The 17,410-nt window shown below is 50.3% G+C and overlaps 1 protein-coding gene across 6 annotated transcripts in view; it reads left to right on the top strand.

Annotated features, from left to right (window-relative positions):
• The window catches only part of PPP6R2 (protein phosphatase 6 regulatory subunit 2), a 126,402-nt gene extending 110,433 nt beyond the window's left edge, over nucleotides 1–15,969 (top strand). For 4 of the 6 annotated variants that reach the window (XM_087767680.1, XM_087767683.1, XM_087767681.1 and 1 more), the window contains one exon: nucleotides 257–15,969. In XM_087767680.1, the coding sequence (XP_087623806.1) occupies nucleotides 257–308 (52 nt within the window). In that variant the 3' untranslated portion in view covers nucleotides 309–15,969. The remainder of the gene's footprint in view (nucleotides 1–256) is intronic. The other 2 variants (XR_015706949.1, XM_087767682.1) reach the window with 2 other exon arrangements.
• Nucleotides 15,970–17,410: the final 1,441 nt, after the last annotated feature.

Genomic DNA, 17,410 nt, shown 5'->3' with positions numbered 1-17,410 from the left:
TTGTGTAATCGGCGGTCAAAGCTGACTTCTCAGTTTCTATTCTGATTTTTAAATGTAGTGTTTTGTAAAGGACTTGGAGGAGGTTCTCGTTAGGAAGCTAATAATGTTTTAGCAGGCAGAAGAAACAAAAATAGAGAAAGGATGACTCAATACTACTGAAGAGGACAGTGTCCAACCAGGATGAAAGTAAGCTTTAGGAGCGAGTATCTTCCAGCAGCTGTATTTCTCTAATATTACTCTTTGGGTTTCTCTTTAGGAAAGAAGAAGTCTTGCCCTGTGCTGAAGCCACATTAAATGGCCCTGCTTGATGAAACAGATGCAATGGGACGTGTGTGATCCAGGCCAGGCTGCTACCTGGTGATGCAATTTGTCAAAAAAAATTTTTTTTTTTTTTTTCATTTTAATTTTATTTTTTAATAAATGCTGCATTGATGAGAGAGCTGGCATTCAGGACCAGACACGCAGTTTCAACACCAACAATCTGTTCTGAAAGACACTTGCATTGTCTAAATGTAGCATTGATCAGTTAGTCATCACAGGAATGATGGGGTTCTTCCCAAGCAAGCCTTCTGCCTAATTTTAGTTCCTTGTCCCCTTCCCTCTCTCCCTCGTTTTGGTTTTGTATTTGGGGTTCAGTCCTATTTTCTTAGTGTTATTGCACACAGTATTCAGCTTCTCTTCAGAAAGGTAGCAGGTCTAACGCTGGGACTCGGACAGCGCACAAGAGTCCCGCAGTCGTGTGACCAAAGTTCCCGATGGAGCTGTCTTTGGGCAGCATTTGCACCGCTTTTGTATAGCAATAAAGCCTTATCAGAAACATTTCATAGGAGGAAAAGATGCAAACACTTTAAATGGGATGAAGCAGGGAGGGATTTTATTTTACATTTTTGAGGGGTGGGAGGGAAGTCATTGGCATTGTCCCAGGCCAGAGGCCAAGCAGCTAACTTGCTGTCGTGCTGAACTGTCTTGAGAAGTGGGAAGTCTCTGCATTCCCGTGAGTTGCTCAGTGCTCTCTCCCCCGGAGCCGCGACAGTTCACTGCAGGATCTTGGGTCGGTTAGCAATTGGTCTCTTCTGGCCGAGCCATCAAAACTCAACTTCCCGGCTGTCGTCCTCCGTTGGCTGGAGAGTATGCAAAGAAGGTAGCGTGTTGTCTGCCAGCTAAGAGGATAATGATCCACTGGACTGCTGCCGTGCAGGAACGAGAGCAGATATGGCACAAACAGGTTATCAGGTGTTTGCTGGCTTTTTGGAGACTAATGTATTTTGAAATTATTATAGAAATCCTTTTCTGTTTTGTTTTGTTCTGTTTTTAAAGTTTTTAATGGATGCAGGAACAGCAACACTTTTGCACTTTGTACCTAGCGACAACATTGGAGAGTGAAATGGCCCCAGCACAGGACTCCTGCTGTTCCTCCCCAGGTAGTCGGTCACGGAGGAGTCTGGGGGGGGGAGAGGTACCGCTGCCTCGGGATAGTAGAGTAAAACAGTATGGAGGAATGGACTGCGCTTCAAACTGCCCGGGAGCAAGGTCAGTTGAAGGTGTGTGCTTGACTCTGGAACCCAGGATCTTCTGCGTAGGCTGAAGGACCTACTCCTGTAAAGACTGTACCGGTTTCAGACGCAGGTCTGCACTGAGCGGTGCTGGCCTCTGCTTTGAGCTTGCTCCCAGACCGGACTTGTGCACATAGATCATACGGGTGTAGATGTTGGGCCACTTGCAGAAGCAGGCTCGGGCTGGTAACAGCAGGTCGCCAGGACCGGCGCTCCAGTGCTTATCCTCTCCCCCTGTAGTCTAGACACAGAGCTGGGCCTGCTTTTGTGTGTAAGCTGTATGCTGAAACCCACCTGTCAAATGTTAAATGCCGCTTATTTTATTAGTCCAAGACTAAGCTGGAAAATCATTCACTTTGGAATAAAAGCATGAAGCTTGACACATAGGTAGCCAAATAGCTTATTTTCAGATATATTCTCACTTGTGCATAACGAGGGACTTTACCCTGTGAGTATGAAAAAGTACCTCACACAGATCTGTTGTTATGAGCAAAGGCATCCTAGCCAGACTTCAGTCTTTTTAAAAAGTACTTTATTTTTAACTGTGATATGTATGTAGTGCATATGAAATTTTCTTAACTGTATTGAGAGGTGGGGGGGGGGGGGGGGGGGAGTGAGATGAACAAAATGTTCTCGCTGTTAGAGTCAGTCTGTTCTGCTGGATCAGTATCCGACGGTGACGTACCCGCAGCACGAGGCTATCCTCGTGTGCCCAAAGATGAAGTATTTTCATTCATGCTCTTAGGGAAAATTGAGGATTTGCTTTGCCGGAGTACCAGATACGGAGGTCGCGGTGCAGAAGGCAGGACGGGATTACTGCGTGCGCCTTGGAAGTCGCGTGCTAGGGTTGTGGGCCACTTGTATGCTGCTGACATAGCTGTGATTTCTCTCAGCTGCAATTACTCGGTAAGCAGGTGCTTTCATGGCACAGTACTGTTGTTCTGGAAGTCTTCTCACTCCTTGTAATTTAAAATAAATAATTTAAAGTTACGTTGCGCTGGGAGGAAAAATCTCACTTTCTGCTTTGGTTACCCTGCTTGCTCTTTGGAGATCAATCCCACTCTTAGCCAGGATTATCAGAAACGATGAGCGGTTTTGAGTTCCTAATTGGAGACACATCACAGTCTTAACTTTCAGAGGATTGGTGCTAGCGGTTTTCGGAAAATCAGGTTCTCTTCAGGCATTCTTCAAACACCTAAAAACGATACTATGAAAACTGAAAAATCATTCGTCTGATACAACAACAGTGCAGCTTATTCCAGCAGCTGGTTGAAGACCATGGTTGGGCTTCAGGCCCGTTGAGTACCAGGTGACGGCAATAGTTCTCTTCTAGTCTGTGTTCGTTCACGGCTCTTGACCGTGGTGCTCGCAGGTTCCACCGTGCTACAATTATGACCAAGTCCGTGTAGGATCGAGAGATTAAGGGGAGTTGTCCATCGCAGGCACAATTTGATCATCCTTCTGGCTTGATACGTTTTCAGCCACCTTGTTAAACAGGTAGATGATCTTTGCGTTAGGATACGTCGTAGACAGGGGTCGCCTTGCGTAACCTCGAGCCGTGCTGGCCGATGCTGCAAGCGTACTGATCAGCTGTCCCCGCCTGACCTGTTCACGAAGCCTGGCTGGGGGAGCAGCGACCTCCCCCGAGCGGTGGTACGGGACAGCTGGCAGCAAGAACATCCTGCAGCCTTCGGAGAGATACGCAAGGACGTGTCTGTCTGTGCCTTCCGTTGCAGATTCTGAACTTGTCATTCGCTGGCTTTTGGCTTTGAGTCTATAAATTTAAATGAAAGCTTTAATAGTGTATTTAAACATATCCAGTAAACAGATCTAAAAACACAGTTTAGTTACTGAGGGGCTCGTTATCTAAGTTTATTAATTTGGTTACTTGTGTCCAGTTACTTCTGTGATAAGACATTTTACCGGTAGTTAAATAGATTTGTAGAAATGCACAAGCTCTCTTGCTTTTGTGACAGTGAATGATTCCTCCGCATTTGGGATTTAAGCTCTGAATTACACCTCATTGCTCCCACACCAGCCAAGAAGCTGGTCTAGAAAACGTTCCTCATCCCTGGTGTGTTGGAGTTCGCGGTTCAGAACAGATCCAGAGTCAGATGATGGTTTCCTTGCCTGGCTCAAATAATTTTATAGGCAAACCGTGCGTAAATCTCTCTCTCGTCGTAAGTTTGAGCTTCCCATCTCTCTGGAGTCGCAGTGGGTACATAGGGGTTGGAGGGTCCCGCTGCCGGTAGTCCGTGGCCTCTCTCGGTCCCCGTAGCTGTCTGAGCTTTCTTCCTCGCCATCCCAGACCGCTGCCCGCTGATCTGCAGGCACCGGGCTCTGCCACTGCTTTCTGGTTCCAGGTGGCCGTAAGGCATTGCATGCCGTGACTCGATGGAGCCCTTTCCGCGGGTCGGGCTGTGCCGCGCTGCACCGCGTCTCCGTGGCGGTCGCGGCACGCCGACTGCTGCAGAGCTGGGTTCCCTCCTCGCCGAGTAAGCCGTGTGCTCGAGGGAAGGACCGTTACCCCGGGGTGGAGCGGGATGTGTTGCCTACTGAAAATGGATTTACTTAACCCAGCTGTTCCCTTTCCAAAACCCCTCGGCTTGCTTAGATACTTGGTCAGAAAGCAGTGCAGACTGAACAGAAGTTATATTCAGCACTGTCCTTCCTCCTTTATGTGCAGTATTTTGAATCTGTCCATATCGATATAGTATATATAATTTTAGGTTTGAATATGTATACTGATGAGTGTGTGTATATAGATATATATTTGCAATATGTATTATTCCATGTATATTTATACACACACAGCTGGATATTGTGAGAAACCTGGTGAAGCAGAGACTCAGAGCACAAAGAGCCTAACTTTTATATCTGTGTACAGCTCCATGATCAGTAGCAAGTCATCGACAAACGTTCGTTGTGCAAGACCAAAACCAGCAAGGCGTACCTTACTGGGGGGAACTGGTTCTGCTAGAACGGTTCAGCGGCTTTGATAGGGTGGATTGCAAGAGAGCAGCGGCTCGTCCAGTGATCCCGCTGCTGCCCTGGCGTCCCTGCTGCCGCACAGCCTCGCCCGCATGCTTTCGCACGGGGAGAGGAGGGGCCTTGTCTGCACGATTAGCAGCTAAAAAGTGATCGGTTCAGCCGACGCTAAGTAATCCTTGAACCGTAGCACATTTGTCTCTGGATTGTGGGAAAAACACGCTCCTCGGGATGATACGGCCGTCCAGGAGCCCTGCCATCATCACATCCGATGGCTGTTTTTAGGAGCCCAGGCTCCTGCGTTCGGTACCCGGGTATCAGACTGGGAGGGGGAGCACAGCTGTAGGGGTTGCAGTCAGAAAAACCCCTGTGCTGCAGAAGGATCAGGCACAACTGGTGTGGGGCCATGGAGATGTGATCCGATAGCAGATAAAAACGCACGTGGTTTGGATTCGTTATTTCTGTTGCTCGCTGCAGGCTTTGAATGGGCTTTTAACGACAGCACTGTGAGCGGGCGGGTGGTTACGTACCCTCTTCAGCCCGGGGAGGTCTGGAGCTGGGTTCGTGGGTTTGAATTCCCTTGCTGTCCCAAAGAGGTGAGGTCCTCTCTAAAGTCGTATCCGCCAGCTCCAAGTTAAAGCTTAGCTGAGACAGTCCTGTGAAGGGAGAGGAGCAAGGAACATGGCTGTAGTTTATTCAACAGTTTCACCAGTCTTCTACCGAAATTTTCCCACACAGAAATACAATTTATTGCTTCTTCTTGTGAGTCATAACAGTTATGGCAGACAAAATCCCAGTTATTCATCTGGATAAGATGTCCTCAGCAAAGCCTGATATAAATTTTGTGAGTGTCCCGAGGCTTTGCTGCCCTTATTGCCGTTTAGAGAGCTGCAGCTGGCAAGCAGAATGGAAAACCAGTGGGTGCACAGATCTTAAAAAAATAACGGTAACAAACCACAGCGTGCCCCTCAGCATCTATTCACAAAGACTCAGGCATCCCAGTCTGCCAGCAGGAAGGGTTTGGGTATGATGCAGTGCGCAAGGTGGATGAAAGTTAAGGGCCATTCCTAAATAACGTACCTAAAGGCAAAAATTTTAAATGGCTTTATTGTTGTCTGCTGGCCATTTTTCCAAAAACCGGCCAGCAAGCTGTAATTGAAATCCTTATTTATCGGTGGCATAGCGTAGAGCAAGTCTTACCGCCAGTCACTGAAGGTTTACACCGCGGTTACTAGTAAGTTGTTTGGTTTTTTCCAGCCTTCTCCTTCTGTTGTGCTAAGCCCTGTCTTAGTGCAATGATAATCGCAGTAAAGCTGGAAGAGCCTCGTTTTCCTCAGTTGTTGGGTTTATCTGGCGGGGAAGCGGCTGCTGGATGGCAGAGCCCCGAGTTCTGCCGGTGCTAAAGACCAGAGTGGTTTGCCAGTTGTGGCAAAAGAGGTGCAACAGATTCTTGCGAGTACTCTGATACAGCCCGCGCACTTCGATGTCCCCGAGGCTTCAGGAGAGAGGAAGGTCCTGCGTCCTGGCTGCCAGGTTAATTATACTTGCTAAATAAGATCATTTGATGTTTCTGCAGCGTAATACTTGACTTTTTTGATGCTATATAGCAGCTCATCTTGCATTTTTCAGTCATTCAAAGAAAGGTTCTCTTCTCCTCTTGCTCTTCCCAAAGCAGCGATCTCACCCTGAGTCGTGTTCAGAAATTATAAACCATTGGTTTTGTTGTTACAAGAGGGTTTGTTGTCATTAGAAAAAAAGAGGCAAAATGAAACCTGCTGTTTACCATGGTGTGCTAATTTTCTTTGTTTTGTTTGTTGTTCCCCCCCCCGGCATCAGTTCTCTCTGAAATCCTATTCTGCCATGTACTTGTTCTGAAAGCATCTGTACCTCCGGCTGCGAGCTCTCACAAGGCAAGCGTAATGCACTTACGTGCTCTTTTGCCGGCCCCAGCTTTAAAGTACAACATTTTTAGATGCTTCTCCCTGAAGGGAAACTCCATTTCTTAATCTCATCCCGGTCCCTTGATGCTAGGGGAGAGCGCTCAGGAGGGGAGACCACTGAAAGCGTCATGCAGTACGGTGCAGGAGCACGACGCAGGTTCACGACGCAGGAGCACGGCTGTTGGCCCACAGCGCAGTAGAGTTTTTCTCTGGTTTGGACATCACAGGCCATTAAAAACCAACCAACCAACCAACCAGGTGAAAGATACCCCCTTGTTCTGAGAAGGTCTTACAGCTTTCTGTTCAGATTGCACGGGATGGGGGCTTTACTTTAAAGAGAAAAAAAGCTTGACGCATGGGAAAGAGGTGAAGGGAAATGGAGAGCTGTACTCGGGTGTATCCATCTTCACGACGTCGTGTCGTTTGGGGGCTTACTATTAATTGGCTTAAACTAGGCCACGTTGCGTTCAGTACTGTAGACAGAAAACTCACAGTAGCCTCATAACTGCAAATGGATGCCGCTGCACGCTTCAGAGGGGTTTTACAAAAGCCGTTACTTCCATTGCGGAGCACGTCTCACATTGCCGTTAGCTTCTGGCTCCTCAACGCGTATTGCGCTACTGCTTCTTTCTTTTCTCGTCTTGTCCTAGCTTGCGTGGTTCCCCTAATCAGGGTGTAAAAGGATTTGTTGAAGCCTTGTTACTCAAACCACCATGTAGTCCAGAGTGTGGTGGTGTATCATATGGTGAACGCTAGGCTTGGAAGGGTTTAGGTTTATTTTCAAGGGCACCATGGGCAGGGAAGAGCTGAAGGCTCTCTGAAAGCTAATTAAACTCAAACCTTGGCTTTGGAGGCTATCGAGTGTAATGACAGTGAGTGCAGCAGTATGTATCTAAAGAATCTAAGGCCTAGGTATTTATTTGTAACTTCTCTATTTGATCAATAGCTGACTAGTCAGGTTGCAACAGGACTTTTTCCTTTGCCGAGATGAAATTTGGGGTTGTGGCGCTTTGCAACGGCGATTGTACCTCCTCTCTTTCAGATGGACCCGCTCAGGGTCTGCGCACTCAGAAACTGGAGCTGGAGGCGAGCACGGCTCTCTGGCGGAGCTGAGCGCCTTCCGGCTGGCACGTGGCACGCGAGGGGAGCGCGCTGGGTTCTGGAAGTGGATGTAAAACCTTCGTAAGATGGGCTAAGACTGGCTTCATGCACGTGGTTTTTTCCCTTAATAAACGTGTCGTCCTGGCGGTTCTAGTTCGGTGGACGGAAGATAACGACATTGCTAGTTTCTCCATCAAAGCAAAAAAGAGTCCCAGACTCGAGAACAGCCCAGACCCGCTTGTAGCTCATTGAATCTCAGAAAGAGACACTGAGTATTAAATATTTCTTGGTGAGGTTGCACCAGTGTGTTCCCTGAGCCAGAACAGAGTGCCGTGTCTCAGGCTCGGGCATTGGAAGCTCATAAGCACGTGATTTCCATTATTACTAAAGGATTACTACTGTGATTTACCATTATTACTAAAGGATTACTACTATGGTTTACCATTATTACTAAAGGATTGCTACTATGATTTCCATTATTACTAAAGGATTGCTACTATGATTTCCATTATTACTAAAGGATTGCTACTATGATTTACCGTTATTACTAAAGGATTCTGCTATGATTTCCATTATTACTAAAGGATTGCTACTATGATTTACCATTATTACTAAAGGATTCTACTATGATTTCCATTATTACTAAACTTTAAAATAACTTGGGATAAAGTTTGAAGTAATAATTTTACCTTTGCATGACAGCTCGCGAAAAAGAAATCCTTCTGGTCAGGGGAACCGCGTGGTTTTAAGTTTCATTATGGAGAGTGCCTTAGCTTGTTCCCAGAATTATGCGTCACTAATTATTTTTATAGGTCTTAGGCAGCGGAAACAGACACCTTGGAGGTACTTAGCGCGTTAGACCATTTTAAAAATTCAGTTCAGTGGAAGTTTAAGATTCTTTGGAAGATGGGTTTGATACAATTCCTGTTGATTTCGTACTGGCTCAAGTCCCCAGCTTCGCAGGGAATGCTGTCGCGTTGGGGCGCGAAAGAGATTTTTGATCGCGGTTTCCCCCAGTGGCAGCCGCTGACAAAGCGCCCGCTGATAGGAAGCTTCTCGTAAACCTGAGCAGGCATTTTCTGCGTACATTCGCGTACAAACTTTCTGACAGATTTGAATGCAGAAAATAAACAATTTGGCTCCTATATGTTAGCTTATCTCGTCTAAAACTCACTTACCTCATTACTAGAAGGGCATTGTGGTGACCAGTCCGACCTCCCTGTCCATCTGTGTACAAAAATTAATTGTATTTCCTCGTGACTGTTATCTGTCACCTTTAAATGTTGGTGAAATATGCCTGTATGTAAAATGTATTTTTATATTTGATGCTGATCAGGAGAGAAGAATCCTTTGTCTCTCCCTGAAGTTTGGGGGGCTTTTATAAAGGTCAGATCCTTCCCCATCTATTTTTTATTTTCTCAAATTGTTTGGAGAGATGTAAACTATTAAAAATCTTTTATCGTGTAATTTTGATGCTCATAGCTAGTTTTTTCAGAACTTTATAGGAATTCTAGAAATGCTGTAGAGAATTTCCCACTGTTGGTGAATTTTGAGTAAGCTTGTCTTCGGCAGTAAGGCATGGCACTGCAGGCGCTGCGCCAGGGTCTCCCAGGCTAGAGCGTTCACGGAACTAAACTTGAAACGTAATGAACTTCGGGCACAGCAAATGGGAATTGAACACTTCTCCTCGTGTGCAGCGTGGGACTGTTCCTCACTCATTGGTAAGCCCATGGGAATCCTTTGCCAAAGTGCCGAGCGTTGGGTCGGAGCCAGCCAGAGCCAAGTCGCCGGCGGCGAGGTCCTGGTCTTGCTCTGTCCTCGTCTAGAGCGCGTACTAGGGCGTGTGTGGCCGGGCCTCTGGGAGGCTGCGTCGTGGGGCTTTGATCTACAGAAGAGGTATTGAAGACTCACCCGTGGTACTCGTTTGCCCTGGGGGCTGTGGGAGAGGAGGGCTGTGCTTCTCCGTGCCCGGGAGCCCTGAACGGGCACCGTGGCAGCGTGGTCAGTGGTCCTGCTCATGGTCAGTGGTCCTCACGTTCCGTGGTCCTCACGTTCCGTGGTCCTCACGGTGTGGCAGTGACTTTGCACTGAAACTTTAACTCTCTTCCCGCTCATCTCACCTTCAGACTAAGGCTTAAACACGAAACCGCGACCGACTTGCCAGGACAATCTGGAAAAATGGCTTTATGCAGAAAATCACCTCTTCTCTTCCCACCCGCGGGCAGACGACCCGTCTCTTGCGCAGCAGTGCGCTCTCTGCCCGGGCTCCCTGCGTATCACCGCCTCTCCAGCTGTGGCTGCTCAGACCGTTCAAAGGGCGAACAGGCAAGAGGGCTTTTGGTCTCCGTGGCACCTTATGGGGCAGGGACAGGCCCTTTGTAGGGGGTTTGTCGGTTCTCTGAAACGTGCCGGCATCGGTTAGGATACCACAGGGCACTACACTTGCCTTAAAGCGCATTGATCGCATGTAGTTTAAGGTTCTGCATTCTTACTCTTTCAGAATCAAATAGCGTAAAGAAAACCATTGATTACCTCATGCTATAAATTTATGTAAATTTTGACTGTAACATATGGATGACATGAAAATATGCGTGTTACATGAAAACATTAGAAGTTAAAAAAAAAGGAAGTAGAGCATTAAGTAAGTAACGCGGTAAGTTGTAATAGTTAACTCGGCGTTCAGTTCCTATGCGTGATTTGAAATAGAAACGTTATCTTTGTACAGAATACCTTCGCAGTCATTTTCAAAGCACCATTTTCTTTTTGCCTGAGACTTTAAACAGACTCTTTCTTTCTTTCTTTCTTTCTTAAAATAAATCGGCCAAAGCACAGGGCGGGAGAGTTCAAAGCACTGGGACTCCTTTGTTTCCTTTCAGAAACTTCTCTCCATCTGACGTGTATCCTCTCCGTTCGTCATGAGCTCCTGCTGTGTCCCTGTAGACCCCTGAGCATCCCCCTCCCTCTGCCAGTGTCTCTGCTGAAACTTGACCAAGAAAAGGCATTTGTGCTCGCTTCGATACTCGCCAGCTCCGAGCTGGGATAGAGCCTTTTTGTAACTTCAGTTTGTCCCATTTCTCACACTTTCATACTTTACCCTTTATGGTACAAATCCACGAGACCACCCTTCCCTGGCCTGCCTTCCCCTGAAATTATCCGTCACGGGCATCAGGGGCAGAATCGCAGCATCTTGCGAGCCCGTGTGTCGTCCTTCTTGCACCGAGACGCGGAAACCTGCCGTTGGGCTCGGGGTCGGCATCGCCCGCTCCGCCGTGGCTGGGTCGGGTTCACCTCCCCGGGTCACGGCACCGCCCCGTTCCCGCCCTGGGCCCCATCCTCGCTCCAGCGGAGACCTCGCCCTCTTTGCATTCCGGCTGATGACCGAGTGCCCTTAAGGAGTGAACTAGGGCAAAACAATGATCAGCAATAAAAATTCCAGATATAAAAACACCAGTGCCTTTGTTTTAGTTCGGAAGGAGTCATTTCTTCTCATTCCAGCTTTGGAACCGAGTCGTGTTTCATCTCCAGGTAGCCAGGAAACAGGGAAAGAGAACGTGACGAGCAGAAGGATCCCACGCTGTAATAATAACTACTTCCAAATTCCCCGCTGTTGTTCTGAGTGCCTTATATCCATCCAGATCCCGACAAAAGGTATTTCTGTTCTTGTGCTCTTCTTCATCGTATGCCTCCCTAACCTCATGGCTGCTTACGCCACTCCGTCCGTCCCCTGGCACGCACCGCCGAGCTTCCCAGCTGCGCGTCCTGCGCGGCGAGCGCCCGGGTGAGGTCGTCTTCGCCGGGGGCTGCGACAAGGACCCCTTCCCTCCTTCCGTGGGCTTCTTTGGAGTCAGGGTGTGAAGGTGATTTGAGGGCCGTTACGAAAGGAGCGTGTGCACGTGGGGAACCGGGAGGCGCTGCCGGCGTTGCCGTGCCTCCTGGCCAGCTTGCCTGTCAGTAGTTCACAAAAGAGAAGGAAAGATGTCACGGGGGAATCATCATCTCCGTGCGAAAGGTCCGTGGGTTGCCTTCAAGGACGGAGCTATGCAAGGAGAACGGGCTCCTTTTTCTAAGGGATAATAGAAATTGCGCGATGGCGGCTAGTGCAGCAGAGCGTTCAACGTGGAGTAGTAAAGGTAAATTTGATGCACATCCTACTGTCTATTCAGAATGTTTTATTGATATCCAGCTAAAAAATGTACGTTGAGTTTGTCCTCCAAGTGTTAGAGACGCTGTGCTTAAAAGCGCCTCAGAAATCGATTATACGTCATTTTGTGTTGCAATATAATATTTAATATTAAATATTTTACTATTTAATGTGTAATTTAAATTAAAACCTCATTTGTCAATATGGGCATGTAAATATTTTCCCCTTACGAAATATAAATATTCCTCCTCTGAATTTTGTTTTTTGAATGAAAAGCAATTTTTCTGCGAAACAGTCACTGAGAAATACTTGAAAAGCTGCTGACAAGCTTTTCCCTTTAATGATTATTCCTGCCTTCAGTAGCACACGGTATCAGTACAACCGAGAACAACGGAAACGTTAAAACATTCTGTGTTCAATGTGCGATACGCGCGGAGGTTGCACCCTGCTCTGGCCATTGACTCCGTCGCGAGCCAGCTGTGCCAGCTGCGCGGTTCGGGGCTGTCTCTGGGTCCTTGTCCCTCGGTGGGGTCCTGCAAACCCATGGCCTTCCACGCGAAAGGGGACGCGGGTCCCGTCCTGAGCTGGCTTCGCCCTCTTCTGCATTTCTGAAGTGTACTCGTAGGGTAACTTAGCGGTGTGCTAGGAGAGACAAGACAACCTAAGCTGTTCTGTCGCGTCGCTTGTTTGCAGGTTGTTAACCGGGTGGCACTGGCAGGAGCTGTGCCGTTACTGGTGTCACTGGTGTGACCCGGCTCGTCCTTGGGCGCTCGCTGGCCCGACCCGCGCCAAGCCCAGCAGCAGAAACGTTGCTGGCCTGTGGTGACGGATGGCTTGTGCGCGTCTTGGAGTGGGAGTCACGGAGCAGTCAAACCTGCTGCCTTCGCCCTGCCTCTCCCCTCGGTAGCAGATGAGGTGCCCGCGCCGCCGCCCCGCTGGCGGCTGCAGCCGGAGGGAGCCGAGGGCTCCGCGGGTCGGGAACGCCGTGTGCTTGGCCGGGCCGGCGTTCCCGGAGCCGGCCGTGTGCTGGTGGAGTCGGAGCAGTCGAGGAGCCCTGGTGACGGATCAACTCTTGGCTGCAGGGCAAGGCAGCGTCCGCCTCTCTGCGGGGTTTTAGGAAGCCGCGGTGCCTCGGTCTGTCACCCGCCCTTGCAAGCGGACCTGCAGCAAAGGCGGCGGCTGGGGTTAGGCTTTGCCTGGGCCGGGCTGTGCTCGCTGGCTGGTCTGGGTCCACAAGGGCGCACGGGGAAGGCGGCACGGCGTTCGCGTCGGGGCGGGCGCTGCAGCGGTGTGGGAGCAGCCCGGAGACCTCGGCGCAGGCAGGCGTACGGCCCATTTGCAAATCACGCCCGGCCACCCCGCCGCGTGGGTATTCTACAGCACCCACGGGAGCGCTGACTTTCCCCTCTTGGTTTCCTATTTGGCTGAGGACGGAAGCAACCCAAGACTTGAAGAGACCTTGTGATTAAAAGAATTATTGGGATTTCAAGGAAGAAAACAATTTCTTCTACCAGCCTTGTTGGCAATTTAAAGAGCAGATTTAGAAGCGAGAAATATACTTCCATTTGCTTGCTGTGCCTGAAATATTTTTCATGTATTTTTTATAAATTCGAAGCATCGGCTCTCTTCTCTGCTTGCAGAAGGTTGTGCCCAGTGAAAGGCAAGGCGGTTGTGTTTGCGAGGTGGAAGCTGCCGGGCCGAGGGCAGGAGCAGACGCCGGGCAGGCTGCGGGTTTGGTGGAAGGAGCCGGGGAGCGTGGGGTCTGGATGTCCGTGGCTCTTTATTCCCTTCCTCCGCTCCTCATCCTCAGTTGTTAATGTATATAGGGACTATTTATATATATATATATATATATATATTTATATTTATATATATATATATTTCTAAATTCACCTTAAACCTATTTTTCGCAGAGCTTTTGGGTTTGCATATAACTTCTTGATTAGTAAGCGCGCACCTTCTGAAACGGCTTAATCGTTGGTACAAATAAAAAGCAAATCAAAGGTACTGGGCACGGGGCGGAAGGTTTGTGGAAGGGCAGGGTTCGCTGGGCGCCCGCTTCCCCGGGCTGAGGCTGTTCGGGTTTCTCAGTTCCAGGTAAAATGCTGTTTTGTACCTGTTGCCATTTTCTCGAGGTAGGTAAAGCTGTGTTTTCGGCCTGAAAAAAAAAAATAGTGCTCAAGGGCGGTTTTCATTTCGGCGTTTTCTCAGTGAGGCTCCTGGAAAAGAAGGGCGTTGATTTTTAACTTCTGTTCCTTGTCCGTTTCTGTCTTTGCCTTTTGTATCCAGACCGGGTTTTGACAGTGTTTAAAATTTAGATGACCAGCTTCAGTTGAAATGTAAAGTTTTATAGAAACCTTTTTTCTTGATCTAATATTTTGTAAACCTTTTCTTTACCACAACCCAAGTACTGGCGCTAGATCAGTTTGGCAGTGCTTAAGACAGTCATCTCATATATGTGTGTGTGCGTACGTGTATACGTGCATACACACGTGTGTAGACATGGAGTGGGTAAGATGTACTCGTACTCTTGCACATTAAAATAGCCGTGGCTCTAATGACATTTTTTACTATGGGGTGTATCTGCTCAGACAAACAGAAACTTCTTTTTAGGCTCTGATTTTCCTAACTCGACAGGACGCCATCGTTTAACGAGTTCATTTGCACTTAGCATATTTAAAGCAATCAATATTAAATATTCTTTGCCACCTTATCTTGGTCCACGGTCTGTTGAATCGGAGCTTCTGGAGTTGCTTCTCCGGGGCTTTTCCGTAACCTCCATCGGTTTCTTTTCTGGTTGGCGTTAGGCTGCAGTGCAGAGGTGAGGCGACTGGAAACGTTTGGCTTTTTGACTGTTAGCACTTGTTTAAGGCCTGTCTCCCCTAGAAACTCCACCAGTTGCCACCTTAGGCTGAAGTACCCACAAGGGTTGTTTAAATTCAAAATAAACCAAAACAGTTTTGGGGTTTTTTGTTGGGTTTTTTGTTTTTGTTTTTTTTAAATAATTGCTTATCGCCAGGAGAAGTGGGAGGCTGTAGCGGCTGCAGCGGTGCTGGTTTGGCTGGGGAGCGGGCGGGTTCATCCAGGCGTCTCCCAGAGGGAGCAGAGCTCCGGCCGGGGCGGGTGCGTGGCCGTCCCGGGCGCCCGCGGCCCTGCCCCGCTCCTGGGGGTCGCTCTTTGCTGCAGCCGCTGGGTTCAGGAGAAGAGCGTGGAGACGGCCACCGCCGCCGTCCCTGCGTCACGACCAGGGCAGAGCCGAAGGCCGGGCCCCTGGGAGCAGGAGATCCTTTCAGCTCCGCGCTGGGGAAGGCGCTGCAGCTGCGGGCGCAGCGGGGCCGGGGCATTAATGTAGCTGAGAGCTGGATTTCGCAGTGCTCGGTGCCCAGCCGTGAGCCCAGATTTTCAGCATAGCTCCGCGCCTGCTTTTTCCCTGCTCTTCTAAAAATCCAGTCGTTCTGTTTTGGTGTCCCCAGAGCCGGGTTTCCCTGAAAATCTGCCGATGACCGGTCGGGAAGTCCAGCTGCTCCTCGAGGGCAGGTCTTACGTGCAGGCTCCACGGTGGCCTGGCCGGCAAAGCAAGCGCTAGGGGCTGAATCCACGCCTTTTAACAAAACCAACCAACCCACGGAACGGTGGCTGATAGGTAAGACGCACTCTGTATAGCAATAAGAAACACTTGCCTGCGTAGACGGTGGCCTGGGGCCGTCGCAGCGGCCGCACCGGTGACGGCTGATGGATGAGACCGGGGCTGGCGTGGGGAGGGTCCTCGCTGAGCCCGGGGCGCGGCGCCGGGGACCGCGGGAAGCCGGTTCCGGCGGCTCGTGGCCTTTCCTCCCGCCCGGGAAGGGGGCGAAGGGGTGCCCAGCTGAGTCAAGGAATTTAGTGCAATGACATAGGGGAGCCTTTTTTCTCATGATGCCTACTGCCCTTAAATGTTGAAACCGGGTCTTTGTAAGCAATGTCTGTGTATCTATGTGTATATATGAGGGACAAATTTTAAATTACTGCCTTTTTTTCCCTGTTTATTTTTCTGAGTAATTCCAGATGTACTTTAGTCTCTCTACTGTCAAAACTTTTATATTGTAAATCTGATGCTGGTGGCTTTTGGTTATTTGGTTTTTGTTTTTGTAAAAAAGAAAAAAAAAAAAGAAAAAAAGAAAAAAGAAAAAGAAAAAAAAGTCTGCATCTCTCTATGTTGTCAGTTTTAGGCTGTAAGTTCCAACTATCAATAAAAGCTCGAAATTCACGTGCCAGTGGTGGATTCCTGCAGGACACGCTCAGCCCCCGCCGTGCCGCATCCCACCCTCGGACCCTCGGCTTCGCTCCCCAGCTTCGGCCCCACCGCCCCGCGCAGGCAGGCGGAGAGCGCAGGCAGCGAGCGCAGGCAGCGAGCGCGGGCAGCATTCGCCATGGTGCCTACCGAAACCTGCAGGTTTCTTCTGCCCGCGCAGCCGGGAGGGCTGCCGGACCCGCGGCGGGAGGGCGGAGAGCAGAGGCTGGGGCCGCTGGGTTTTTAAGTCATCTGTTGCTGTCAGAGGTAAAGGCGGGTTTCTGGCCTGCGCTGTCTCGGGGGAGGCCCGGTGCCGCAGCACCACGGCTGTAAGACGAGCGTGGCTTTGCTCTCGCGGGTGCGCCGCTCACGGCCGGAGCACACGGCCGTGATCCCCGTGGGGAGCGGGGCCAGGGCGGCTGAGTCTGGGTGAAACCCCTGGGGCTGTGATGGCTGCCCGGCGCCGGGGAGAGGCAGTGAAGTGACGGCGGGGGGTTCTCCCTGCCACCCCGGGCGGTGCGTTCGCTTGCCCCCGGTTCAGTCTCGACCAGAGGCCCTTGGCCAGTGGCAGCTTTGCCAGATGTTTGCCTCTGTACGGGGCTGGCCCCCCCCTTTTTCAGCCCCTTTTGCTGAATCGTGTTAGTATAAGAAAAGCTCAGTCCCGTGGCTTCTTGTGCCAAAATCCTCAAGTCTTCACCCTGAAGAAAGCTGCTGGTGGTGAAGCCGCCAGGGCGGAGCAGGGCTGGCCTCCAGCACTTCGCTGGCTGTGGGCAGGCCCGAAGGCACGGCGCTGTTGGCATCCTCTCGGCTTGGCCCGGGGTGGCCTTGCAGGACGTGGTGAGGTGGTTGAAGGCTGGAGCCTCCTCTCGTGCCCCTCGTGTTTTCCAAGGGGCCCTGTCATGGTGGCTGCAGCCAGGGTTGAGAGAGCTGAAGTCCCGTTCCTGCGCCGACTTGAAGCGGTTAGGTTGGCTGGTCAAGGGGAACAAGATGCAGGTTTGGTACCAGGGCCTCCTCTCGCGGTCCCTCAGGGTGCCCAGCGCTCCCCAGCACCGGCCAGTGGGGGGGGAGAGCTGCAAACCGGCACCGTTGGGTTTCCTTTAACACCGTTCCCATCCCCTGCTGCAGAAAAGGGCAGTTTCCAGCGCGTGTCAGATCAGCAGCTCCGTGCAGCTGCCCTGCAGCTCCCACCCCTGCATCGCTGCTGCCGGGAACAGCGCTTTGCTCAGCAGGGACGCGTGGTGCAGGGAGCTGGGCCAAGGGGCCGCCCTCCACCGTGCAGCCCCTGTTCCCGGGAAGAGGCTCTGCTGCAAGCCCGGAGCCCGCGCAGGGCTGACGAACAGCAACCAGCACGGCTGAGCCTCGGTGCCACCGGGCTCATCAAACCCGAGTCCCGCGGGGAGGAGTAAAACGTGGGAGC

Source organism: Nipponia nippon, unplaced genomic scaffold, assembly GCF_047370975.1.
Source record: "Nipponia nippon isolate SJK-2023a ecotype South Korea unplaced genomic scaffold, ASM4737097v1 scaffold_3, whole genome shotgun sequence".
Lineage (NCBI taxonomy): Eukaryota > Metazoa > Chordata > Aves > Pelecaniformes > Threskiornithidae > Nipponia > Nipponia nippon.
Note: the sequence above shows the minus strand (reverse complement) of the source record. Positions and strands in the feature narration are given on the sequence as shown.